The sequence below is a fragment of the Peromyscus leucopus genome, chromosome 3 (genome assembly GCF_004664715.2).
Source record: "Peromyscus leucopus breed LL Stock chromosome 3, UCI_PerLeu_2.1, whole genome shotgun sequence".
In the NCBI taxonomy this organism is placed as follows: Eukaryota; Metazoa; Chordata; class Mammalia; order Rodentia; family Cricetidae; genus Peromyscus; species Peromyscus leucopus.
The window spans coordinates 72,673,534-72,686,968 of record NC_051065.1 but is presented as its reverse complement, the minus strand read 5'-3'; the positions used below and the strand labels follow the sequence as shown (position 1 = coordinate 72,686,968).

Genomic DNA, 13,435 nt, shown 5'->3' with positions numbered 1-13,435 from the left:
GAAAGAGAGAGGGTGCGGACAGTTATGAATGATCCCTTGTTTTTCCCTTAAGAACCAGGTGGAAGGTAAGACCGTGTGATGAGGTGGGAACATACTCTAGTGGGGAGAAGTTTGGTGCTGGGCTTGGGGTAGGCTGCAGACAATGGCGTCATGCTGAAGTGTTAGTTAAAGCAGGAGGTCACATGCATTTGGTGGCTTGGAGGAGGAGTGGGGTTACAGAGATGCATGTGGCCATCCCTGAAAAAATAGACGGTGTTTTAAATTGGGCAAATGGCTTAAAAAGTATTAGGGATAGGGAGGAGAAAGCAAATAGGGAGAGCCCATGTCTGCTCCTCCATTCTTGATCAGAAGATCAAGAGAGCAAAGCATTTTGAAGCCAACAGGTGAAGATGGTTTTAGGGAAGGGGTTGGCCACTATGTTGAATGCTGGTAAGACACCCTATTAGGGAGGTACTAGATGTCGATTTGGGTACAGGGAAGTCATTGGAAACCTTGTCGGGAACAGTCTCTTTGGAGACTGAACCCGGATTCGAGGGTTCAATTTGGACTGAAGAATAAGTGGAGAAAATGAACTAGAGAACACTGTAGGAAAATCCATGAGGACACTTGGCTAGCCAGGCTTGGTGGTTCAGGGAAGCTGAGAAGGAAGACTGAGAGTTTCAGGCCCATCTGGGCAACAGCAAGACTGTCTCCAAAAGCAAACCCACTACATTCAATTAGTTCTGTCCATATGTGCACGGGTATAGGGCCATCCGCTGGATCGTGGGAAATCTACCAGTGGCCACACTCCCCAAAACCAATGATCCTCTCACCCCCAACAGTCATCAACTGCCAATAAATCCTCAGGAAGGGGTTTATATGATCACATATTATTTTATACATATCTGTATTTCCCAAGAATAAAGAAAATTATAATAAAAAAAAAACAAAAGCATGGCACGAACTAAAATGTGAAATGTGAAAGAGGTTCTGCGGATGCAACTCAGTGGCAATAAACTTGCTTTGCAAGCTTGAAGCCTTAGGTTTGGTCCCCAGGACTACAGGAAGGCGCTCGTCTATGATGGCACTCAGGGAAAGGAGACACTGCAGGGGAGCTGTGGGCTCAGGAGACAGTGCTTTGACAAGGTGGGCGACACTGGGGCCTGCTGAACTGTCCTTAGGATTGATACAGTCAGTCACTGGAGACGCAGAACCGGCAATTACACACAAAGGCACGATGACCCCGAGGAGCTGAGGAATGGCAGGGTATTGGAAATGGATGGATGCAATACTGAAAGAAAGGAATAGTTAAGATTTTCCAGAATTAGCCAAAGGCACAAAAACATCAGATTAAGAAAAGTGAGGAGTTTCAAACAAAGTAAAAACAAACAAACAAAAAAACAAAACAAAACAAAACACTGCTTCAACACAGACTGTGGTAATGCTGTTCAAACCTGATCCTTGTAGACAATACAGTAAAACCACTTACCTGGAAAAGGACAGCAGTTAGGGTGAAGGCAGACCTTTTTCTTCAGCAAAAATGAGGTTACAGATCACAGAATAACTCCATCACATCGTGAGCCTAACTTAATTATACCCACTTAATTATAGAGAAGGGTAAACAGTGATATTTTCTGGTGGACAATACACACTTCCGATCCTCATGCAAAGAGATAGAGGATATGCTTCCATGAGTGGCAGGAATCAGAAAAAGGAGTACTAGACAGGATGCAGTGGTGGGTGAGGAAAAGAAAGGGGGCCAGTCCCCTTGGTTCTAGCTGCATGAAACATCAACACTGAAGAACGAATTGTAGTGATTTAGGAACAAGGCGAGAAGTGAAAAGGCCGAATGTGGGTAAAAGTCAAGTCATTGCATGGTCTTTACATGGGACATGTAAAAGGAACTATTTACTAACCAAGGGATGCTTTAAGTAATTAGAGACAGTGGCTTTCTTTCTTTCTTTTTTTCTTTTCTTTTTTTGAGTACATAGGAAAAAGGCATAGAATCCATAAATTGAGAAAAATATCCACAGATCCTCAGGGGGGAAAATGACACACAGATTTGATAAAGTTTTAAAAAAAAGTAAGAAAAAGCAATAAAACCAGTGAGCATATGTAAAATATTTATAATTCTCTAGTGATCTACTCAGAGGAAAAACAGATTTGCAGATGGTATTTAACAAATATTTATAAGAAACACACTCAAAATACAATGCCAGAGAAATATCGGCGCCAAAATGATGCACTTTGAAAATGCTACTGGCCCAGTGAACCCAATAAGCCAGATACACCTATTGCATGTTGTAGTGATAAAACGGTCTAACATTAGTAAATTTTATCAGAAAGATAGAACTACTTTGAACTTACATGGATATGAACAATTTCAAAAATCTAAAATAAACATGGAAAAATTATAAGGAAATGTTGACAACTCTACCATTATGATGAGCTCAACATGTATTTATTGAAACTGATAAATGTTAATAGACTACATAGGAAAGGGACTTGGTTTGTACCCAACAATTCAAAGAATATACTTTCCCCCAAAAAACACACAGAGCATTTTCAAAAGCTGACTGCTAACTATAACATGAGCAAATCATAAAGACATAACACCACCCCCAATATACTGTATGCAGCAGACTTGGTACACAGCAGTGATGGGCATACCTCAGAATGGTGTGCAGCTCATTCAGTGGGGGAGGGTGACAGAGAGATGAAAGGCTTCCTACCATATTCACCTGTGACCTTGCCATCGCCTCATCATTTCTGAGTCTATTTAGTTTACATGCAGCTTGCTGCTTTGAGCCTGGCCCTATCCTCGTGTATATGAAGTTGAGAGTCAGCAGAGAAGCAGGCAAACCCTATACCCAAGGATCTCGCCATCTATAAGGATAAATAGGCAACAGAAGCGATTATGAGTCAGGTGATGTATCTGATAATGTAAGACAAGCTATGCCAGGATAATAGGGAGAAGAGCCAGCTCTTGCAAGAACAAAGAGGTAAGTGATGGAACAGGGTTTACCCAGATAGACAGACATGCACCAGACTGGGACCGATGAGTAGGAGGGATCACTGCTGACTGGGGAGCACGTGACAACATTCCAAGGTGAGACATCGGCACACTCAGGGGCCCAGGAAGGTGGGCTTGGGTGTTGAAACAGTCTTTTCTTGTGAGGGATGTAAGGAGAGGGATGATACAAAGCTACCTGGAGCATACCCAGCGGGTCAGGGAACCTCCCCAGGGCAAAAGTTCAAATGCAAGCTTCAGGAGTTAGGAAAGTCATTTCAGCATTTGCTACACATAGATGGGGGGCTAACTACCAACCACTTCCAGAAATGAGGGGCTGCTCACTGCACAATTCTAAGCTTCATTTCTGCCAGTAGTCTGCAGAGCCACCCAGCACATCAAAACTGAGTATAGTGCTCTATCAGCCCTGTCCTTATGTAACCCACATTAACGTGTCCTTTCCTAACACGTATCTCAGGACCAAACAGCAAATGCAGGTAGACCCCACCAGGAAGAAGTGACTCTCTATGTTCCTGCTTAGGCCCACACAAGTGAAACAAAATAAAAATGAGGGGGAATGTGAGCTAGACAAATATTATTTTAGGCCCACTGCCCGATTTCCTTTTGAGGATGGGCCACTGTTTATTTTTGTGGCTGGTGTGTTATTCAGTTTTCTTTTGGAACCTGAGGGGAGAATGGACTCCAGGGAATGCTGAGGGTGTGCTCCGATCCACCCTCTTTGGGTTGACATGCGACATGTTCCATTTCTGTGAAAGATCCTGTATTTTAAAAAAAAAATCACTAATCATCACTTTCTATTCTCTGAAATTTATTGATTTTCAAAAATATCTTTTTTCTTTTAAGAGAAAGAACATTTTGCAGACTCGAAGGCAGTAACTAAAATACCCCAGACAGGAAGAAAATTCTCCAGACAGGAAGAGTGTTTGTCCAAGACTATTATACTGGCATGGTCTGCCTGGAATTCAAAAACCACACCAAACAACAAGATGGTATTACAAGAGATAAGGTATGTTTGACAAATGGTCCAGAAATGGGCACGTAATAAAAACAAGAGGAAGAAGAGTTGTTAAGAAAGTCACAGGCAGACAGCAGGCATCCCCACTTGGCTCTCTGGAGATGAACAGGATGTTATTGTCTCACATTTGCTGAATCTGGAAGGCAGGTCTCTCTAGTGGTTTCAGAGCAAATGTTTTGATGGGCCAGTGCAGACACCACCAGAACATACAATCAACTCGCCCAGACTCAAGCTGGAAGCCAATGCTATTTAAGATGTGCTGTGGTGAGGAATTTTTATTTTTCCTTATCAGTTCATATCAGGGTTCTTCAGCCTTATCCTTGTTAACATTTGGGGGCTAGACAATTCTTGGTTGTGGAGGTAGGTGGCTATCCTGGGCACTACAGGGACTTTTTTTCCCCTTTCTGCCCACTCCCCCCCCCCCCAGTATCTCTGGTTGTCTACATACCAGAGGCTCACACAGTATCCCTCAAGGGATGGGCCATAAATGTCTCCAGACATTGCCAGGCGCTTCCTGGTAGTGGGGCAATGCAACCTTGATTGAGACTCACTGACATAGAACAAAACCGTTTTGCCCCAGCTTATCAGTTCTATTATTCATATTAAAAACAGGAACCTGACTCTCTCATTTCACTTGGAAAAGGACTACAGGCCTAGAGCTACTTTCTAGACCGTTTAATGTGTATAAAAGACAGGCTTGGAGTAGGTAAAAGACCCTTCCAGATTCAAGAGCCTGGGTTTTGGAGGTCCAGGGTTCACTGTGGGAGGGGAAGCAAATCAGCCTCAGTTGCCCAGAAGGCCAGTAGTCCAGTCAAGACCTCCAGGTTTCCACAGAGGATTGTTCCTCTGATTTACTGTGTTTCCCACAATCATGTGACAATGAACTCATGTGAGAAATTAAACTCTGGGCTTTCCCTTCCTGCGGGAGCAGATGAAATTCTGACCCCGAAGTGAACCTTCTCAGATGTAAGGAGATAGCAGAAGGGAATGACGTCATCTGCAACAGAGACACTTGCTGCTCCCTCGGTGCAGGTCACCGCAGAGACGATGTAAGAGAGCCCTGTGCTAAGCCAGGCTCTAACAGAGGCACCGAGGTTCCCCAGAGTGGCTGCCTGGACATTTAAAATGGGACTCAAGATGTGGTAAAGCTGGGGACAAGCTCAGTGACCTGGCCTTGTTGGCAATGCCGAATTTGACAAACCAGGAGCAAGGCCTCAGCTTCGTGCTCACCCTCCCAATGGTGGTCCCGAGAGACCAGAGACCAAAGACTTGGGGTTCCTGGCTGAGGGGAGCCCTCGGACCTTCCTCAGCAAAGGCTCCAAGGCAGAGCTTAAGTCATCTACACCAAGGCAGGCAAAGGGGTGAAGGTGACCCCCCAGCTGCTGGTCCAGATGCAGGAGCAGGTGCCAGCAGCTGCTCATTTGGAAGTGGAACTATAGTGGAGAAAAGAGGTCCGTGTTCCTAGAACACCACTGGCCATGAAGCCTTTCTTGGCTCTTCTCCTGGAACTGAGGCACTCTTGTGCCAATTCCCCCCTCTGGTTACACTTAACTTACCTCCTCCCGAGGTCTAAGGCAAACCACCCTGAAAAGACCAGATTCCACCTGATCTCAGAAGTGAAGCGGGGTCAGACCTGGTTATTGCTTGGGCGGGAGAAACCAGAGGCTCCTTCATTCCCTGGAACACGGTCTTTCCTCCTCAGTGCCGTGGACAGACAGCTGAGTAACACTGCTCTGGGGGATGTTCTGGCCACGTCTTCCCTGGCCTCTCTGGATGGCATTGGTACACTCTGGTGGGATGAAAAGCAGATCTCCAGCCAGGTGGTGGTGGTGGTGCACGCCTTTGATCCCAGCACTCAGGAGGCATGGGGCCAGGCAGGAGGATCTCTGTGAGTTCAAGGCCAGCTTGGTCTACAGAGTGAGTTTCAGGACGGCCAGGGCTGCACAGTGAAACTCTGTCTCTGAATAAAAAGCACAACTCTAGACATGGCCAAATGTCCCCTCTGTGGTCAAAAGCGTCCTGGCTGTGAAGCCCTTGGCAGAAGAGGGCAGCCGTTTCTCCCTCAGCACTCTCTGGCACCTGGCACCCAAGCAGCCTGTGGGCTGCGCTGGTGGAATAAAGGCATACAGGGCTGAATGGCTCTCCTTTCTGGAAAGCTTCAGAGGGAGTCCCCTAGTATGAATTGTGACCACTGGTGCTCACTCTCTTGTCCCACACAAAACACAAAAGGCGTAATTATTTCTCCGGGTGGAAAGTGCCAGAATCAGGCATTTCGTCACTTAGAATAGTCCTTTTTGAATTTTGTGTTATTTAGGTCCAGACAAAGTCCATAAAAAATTAAAAACAGTTAAGCACTTGATAGGGGGCGGACTCTGTAGCCCGTAACGGACACTGGAAAGCTGTGTGGCTGAGCCACGTCCTGGTGTGGCCTAACATGGGCACCCTGCTGGGGGTTGCATTAGACCCCTTTCTCTATCCTGGGCTCTGATGGTCTGTGAGGAATTCACAGCGACAGTGATGAGGATACCCTGACATGCACATAAAGACTAGCTGGGTGGGGGACGCGCTCTAAGTCCGCCCTCTAAGTCCGCCCTGGCATGGAGGTCAGACATCTGACTACATGAGGCCCTTCTCTAAAAAACTGTTTTCACACGTGATTGAAATTCCTGCTGTGAACACAGTCCCTTTAGAGCAGTGGTTCCCTACCTTCCTAATGTTGCGACCCTTTATTTCAGTTCCTCATGTCGTGGTGACTCCCAGCCATAACATTATTTCCATTGCTGCTTCATAACTGTAATTGTGCCACTGTTGTGAGTCATAATGTAAACATCTGCATTTCTGGAGGGTCTTAGGTGACCCCTGCGAAAGGGGTTGTGACCCACAGGTTGAGAACTGCTGCTTTAGGTGCAGATGGCATGCGACTAGGTCCCAAAGGATTTGTTTAAACCAGGACAACTGGATTAATTAAGTCATTATCATCACAAACAAGCTCTTTTTATGTTAAGCACATACTATCACAGTTTGGATTTTAAATGTTTCCCCTGAAACTCATGTGCTGAAGGCTTGGTCCTCAGCTATGGTGCTCCTGGGAGGTGAGAGCGACTTTAGGAGGTGGAAGAAGTTTTCCTTGTCGGAGGAAGTGGGAGCATCGGAGAATGTGTCCTTGAGGGGAAACATGTCTTTGTTTCTCTGTTTGCTTCCAGGCTGCCGTGAGGTGAGCAGCTTTGCTCGAACGTGCACTTTGATTCATGATGTTCTGTCTTACCACAGGCCCCAGACATGACAGATGCAAGAGACCATGGACTGACATCTCTGAAGCCATGAGCCAAAACATACCCTTTGCTCTTTAAGTGGGTTTATCTCAGGCATTGTGTCATAGCGATGGAAAGTTTACCAACACACAGCCTCACTGTGGAGCAGTAGTTAAGGCCTGGTTAATCACAGAGACCTAACAGAGGACCTTTGAGTAACTTCCCATGTAGGTTTATCAGAAAGCAGATGATTGTTTCCAAACCAAGTTTAACATGTGTCCCAGCAGCAGCAGCAGCAGCAGCAGCAGCAGCAGCAGCAGCAGCAGCAGCAAGGAGCCCTGGAAGAATGGAGTGGAGGAGGAGCCTGGGTCTACTGAGTAGTGACGTCATGTCTCCGTGGAGGAACACCGCGGACAGGAGTAACCAGGCAGGACAAACAGCAGAGGTGCGAGTATGCTAGAGATGGACACACTTCCTCTCCGGCTTTGCTCAGGGGCAGGCCTGGCTCTGAAATGGCACAGTGGTCATAGGCCATCTTGGCTAATGGCTCTCCTGTCTTGTCTTGACTACTGTTTCAACATGACACCTCACACCTTTTTGCATCAGGCCATGCCTATGATGCAGCCGGAGCTGCCTAACCACACGTCTTAACTAATAGCCATGCCAGATCCTTAATGGTAACGTATACATCCTCCACGAACAAACCACAGCAAATAGACACTTCGGATGCAACCCTCCAAGTGGAAGGTCATCCAGCTCCTTTAAGACCGCCGTGTCCTTACTGTACCTTTTATTCGTGAAGAAATGCTTAATAAAGAGACAAGGACATTTCTTCACTTTCTGTCAGACCCATGAAGCACAAATAGGAAAAACATCAGTCAGCGGAAACCATCAAGATGTTAAACGAGTAGCCGTGGACCTTAGCAGTGGTACCCACACTAGAGACTGGCACTTAGTGGACATTAATTACCATCTAAAGCTTTCATTCTGTGGCCTGAAAGCCTCTAATAAAATGGCATGCTTGAACTCATGTGGAGGATAAAGATGTACCCTCAGGATGAGGAAGAGGTTCTTTCCCTTCAAGTCTCCTGAAAAAAAAAAAAAATCAATGAAGTCCTTGAGACAGGCTGCACTGTGTCTTGAGGTATGATCCAGTCCTAATCCTTACCAACTGAGCATGTGGCTTTTAGGAAATCAAGTCTTGGGAGACACAATTAGAAAGAGGCTGTGCTGAGTGAGCATGGCCCTGCACTCAGTGACTGGTGACCTTGAAGAAAACCTACAAGGACACAGAAGATGGTGATAGGAAAATGGAGGCAGAAATATAAGCCGAGGAACCCCTAAGGACTGCCAGCCACATGGATAGGTAGGTGAGGGCATGGGGCATCTCCAGAAGAAGCCAATGCCCACAGCTTGGCTGTAGATTCTGGTACCAAAAACTATGAAAAAGTACATTTTTTGTTCCTTTAAGTTACCAAATTTGTGGTTATTTGTTATGACAGAGGCAGGAACTTACTAGAGTTCTCACAGATATGACAAACTTGTTGAAAACTGGGTAAAATACACATGGAACCCAGACCTAAAAATTTTAATCCCTCATCTACTTTTTAAACAAATGAGGGACATTCAGGTACATGGCAGAACACATTTCAAGAAACAGCATCATCAGACTTCATTTCGTTTTCTGTTATACATATTTAACAAGAGGGGGAGAAAAATGGAGGAAAGAAAGAAGAGCATGCAGAAGTGAGGGAATTAAATAAAAAAAATACATCATATAGAAAACCAAACACAAGACAGAGCAAAGTGAGAGGCACAAACGGATGAGTAATAAAGTCATAGTAAAAGTGTGCATCAAATGAACTCTTACCCAAGGGACAGAGAAGCAACACATCATTCACATTTGTTTTTTTTCCCCCATGTTTAATTAGCCCACTGCAAAGAAAGCATTGGGCACAGCATTCACAGAAGAGTTACCTGCTGATGGGCTTGCAGTCTTTAAACCCTACGACAGTCCCATTTTATAGGCAAGGAAATTGAAGCTGAGAGAGCCCAGCTCATTGCCAGAGATCAGGGAGTGGTCACGGTCCTTATCTGCAGCTGCCCTGCCAGGGTGCTGATGGCATGGAAGGACATGGATGTATGTTGCTGGGGCTTGGGGTTTGCTCACCTAAAGAGCTTTAGAGGTGAGTTACCAATGCCCTGAAGAGACTGTTCCATCGACAGAAGAGAGTTCCCCCTGCCAGCCAGATGACAGAGTGGAAGCTCTTTCTAGTCCTCTAGAAACAATTTTCATTTATCTTGGAGTCTTAATTTTACCACTGTCTTTGAGTGTTTTAAGTGCAAGGAGCCCTAGGAAACTCCAGCTTTGAATGAACCAAAACAGTATTAGCAAATAGTTTGAAAAGGATTATTATTGCATGGAGTGAGGCATACCCTCCAAAGCTTTTGCACTGGTTGGATTTTTTTTCTTTTATTTCTAGGCAGTGCTGTGTGAAAAGCAGGTACCAGGTATGCTCTGTTCTCTGGAGTGTCCGCGTAGGGCACTCTCCCGGTGTTGTGTAGTGGTGAGAGCTTCTGATCATTCCGCATGAAGAAGTTCCTGAGCACAGCATGGAAGAGGCTGCTTTAACTACCCCCCACCCCAACAGACCTGAGTGGGCAAGGAGGCTTGCTGGAGGTGAGGTAGCAGGCTCTGATGGCAGATTCCTATCTCAGGTAAGAGTTCAGGTAGGAGCAAAGCAAAAGTTATTTGCTGATAAGCACAAAAGCCAGGATTATGCATTCTTGTTAGAACACTAACTCCATGCTATGTACATCATATCTTCCAATAATTAATCAGGAAAGTTCCAGAATATAACCCATTAGAGGTCAACGTAAATAAAAAAGCTGATGTAAAATGAAGGTATAAAACACAAATTACAAGTAGTTAGTGGGGCCCTTGGTAAAAGCCTGCTTTCTTTAGTTAGTGATGTATTTCTAAAAACCCATGGATATATTTACAGCAGTGATATGTTTTTAGAATGTTTTCCCAAAAGATCATGCTACTTTTCTGTTTGTAGTCAGTCGAAGGTAAGAAGAGGTAAAGGATCTAGGGTGGACAGGATGAATAACAGCACAGTGAATGCCTCCTCCAGCCCCAGCCACGTATTCTGAAGGACAAAGGCAGGAACAGTACCATTGAAAGCCACAGCTAACTGTGGCAGCCACTCTGGGGCCTCTTAGGTTTCAAAGATGTCTGTGTAAGCCACAAAAGGGGTGTGTTCCTGTCTGTCTCGTGGAGCCACCTGGGACAACACATATATACTGGGTTTTGTTGTGGTCTTTTTCATTCTCTCCCCATGGCACACTGAATGCTTTGTTCTCCTACCAACATATCTTGGGAGCAAAGTTAGGGAATAAGATTCACCCATGCTTTTTCAAAGTGTCTTAATGTTTCCGCTTCAGAGAAGAAGTTAAAACAGACTGGCGTTGGTTTTGAAAGTGCCAATCACCTGAGTACACGTATGTTTTGAACTCATGGGGAATATCCACTGAGAAGCTATTTCATACTAATGCAATCAAACTGCACCTTCAGAGCAAAGGCATTGGAATTTTGAAGAGGAAGGGAAGGGATCTGAAAATCCAGCAAGACCTATCCAGTCAGGCCTGGCAGTGCATCCACAGGATGCCCAAACCAGAGATTTCTGTCCAAAGTCAGAAAAACACTTTCTTAAAGAAAGAAGAGATCACGGGAGTTAAAACAGAAAACCAGAAGGAGAAAAAATATTCAGATACTTCATGCTCCAGACCCGTCATTATTCAGTAATGGGAGAATGATAAACGTCTTAGTGTGGAAGAGACCCGGACCAATGTAACTCTCCATGCCTTCACTAAACCCATAGTGCTGAAGACTTCCATTTCTGTGATCAAGGATAGCAGCAGACAAAGGCCTGAGCTGCATGCTTTCTAAAACTAGAAGCGGAGAGATAGAGCAGGCTAACACGCTAACACAGATGCCAATGTAACAGGCGCACATATAGCCTTAGGAAGGACTTGACCCTTCATGAGCAGCAGCAGAAATGGTTTCCTTTTTCCTGCTGTTCAATCTCATTCCCATGATCAGTGGCCCCAGAGGGAAAGCCACACTTGAGTCCCCACCTAGTCTTTTCTTCCGGAGTCTTGCATCTGAAAACCCCCAGCTTCACATATCATCACCCATTTGCTTAGGTGGATCTCTAACATGGCCTCATCCTCCGTCCCCCCAGCGGCTTCCCATGCTGGGCAATCTGTCATCCATCAGTTTCCCCTCTGAACACTTCTGAGACAACACAGCAGGGTAAAAGAAACAGGCCTTAACTTTCTGGCGGCGGCTCACACCCAGAGCTGGTCTCAAAGGATGACAGTACATGGGAAAAACCACTCAAACTCTCACTAGGTTCCCTATCTCTTGGTTTAGACTGGAGAGCGGGGTCAAGCTTGGCCTGGCTGCAAGATGCCCCTGAATCCAAAGCGCACACACAAGCTAGTGAATGGGTTCTCTCCGCATGACATCTGCAGCTGTCTACAAAGAAACAGCCTCCTCAGAACCGCTGAAAACAAAAGACAGAACAGCACACATGAACCGAACCGGACAACTGTTTGCACTCTGCCAGAGACGGCAGCAGCCCTTCAGGGTGGAAAAGTACTGCTAGGCTTTTCACGGAACTCCTCAATGCCACCGGGTGGGAATCTCCTGCTTCCCTCTCACCGGGCATGGGAAGATGAAGAGGAAGCAGGCCTGGCTTCCCGGAACAGAGCCATAGCGCGGAGTTGGCCGCTCTCTCCGGCCTTCAGTTTGACACAAGGCATCGGGTATGTGGAAAACAAAGGAATTTGCTGCCTCCTGCCTTTCTAACTAGAGACCAGATGGAAGTCATCAAGGATCCTCGCCCACCCCCACATCCCTCCCCGCAGGGCAGTAGAAAGGATGCAGACTCCTACCTTGAAGTTGTGTGTCTTCTCATAGTTGAAGTGGTTGTCGTTGTGTGTGAGGGCAGCTCTTCGGACGAGTGAGGAGATCTGTGAACAAGCAAAGAGCTTGAGAGGAGACCACAGAAAGGCACCTCTGAGTCCCACCTTTACCCCAAACGCAATGGCCAGCAGCTCTTGGCGCTTCCTGCCGGGCTTGGCCTTCCGAACCACAGCACATTTTCTCTCATTTTCCAGCCACAGTTCCTGAGAGAACATAGTGCTTGGGTCTCGGATCTTCCGAGTGTCCCCTGTGGAGCTCTCTAAAGCCAGCAGAGCTTTGGGATTGTGGCAGCAGATTTGAGGCAGCTGTGTCCTGTCTGCAGAGCCCTGAGGCATGTGACCTGGAAGGGACCGACTGAGTGATGGAGGGGGGCTCTGGCTGAGTAGGGATGGGCCTGCTTTGTGCTATTTCTTAAGGCGGGCATGTGCCTGGAACAATAGCACACATTCATGGGTAGCCACCCCCAGATTATCCAGGGGACCCAGGGAGGCAGCGATGTGTGCACAGGCACGTGTGTGCACGCGTCTTCACACACACACAGACACACACACACCACAAACACACATACAGAGACATACAGACACCCCCCCAGACACACACACACACAGACACACAAACACACATACAGAGACATACAGACACCCCCCCCCACAAACACACACAGACACACACACACAAACACACACACAGACATATAGACACACACACACCCACAGACACACATACACACACCACACACAAACACACACACAGAGACATATAGACACCCCCCACAGACACACACATACACACACACCACACACACAAACACACATACAGAGACATACAGACATCCCCCCCATAGACACACACACCCAGACACACCACACACACAAACACACACACAGAGACATATAGACACTCCCCACCCCAACACACACACTCCTTGTGGTGTTCTAAGTCAAAGCTGTATCCATTTATTCTGGGCCTCTGAACCTCATCCTGGGCTGACCTCCAACAGACTAAACTTTTAAGCCCACATGATTCTTTAATCTTATAGGGATAAACTGGCACCTATATTTTCTTAAATTGCCCAGAACTTGAAAACCTTATCTTTATTCTTAACACATTTATCAAACTGCAGGAGTCTGAGCCCAAGCAGCTTATGGGAGAAGTGTGGAACATTT

At 46.3% G+C, this 13,435-nt stretch overlaps 1 protein-coding gene across 2 annotated transcripts in view; it reads right to left on the bottom strand.

The window, feature by feature from the left end:
* The window catches only part of Chn2 (chimerin 2), a 277,548-nt gene that overhangs the window by 17,086 nt on the left and 247,027 nt on the right, over positions 1 to 13,435 (bottom strand). For both annotated transcript variants that reach the window (XM_028864129.2, XM_037203764.1), the window contains one exon: positions 12,239 to 12,316. In XM_028864129.2, coding sequence (XP_028719962.1) covers positions 12,239 to 12,316 — 78 coding nt within the window. The remainder of the gene's footprint in view (positions 1 to 12,238; positions 12,317 to 13,435) is intronic.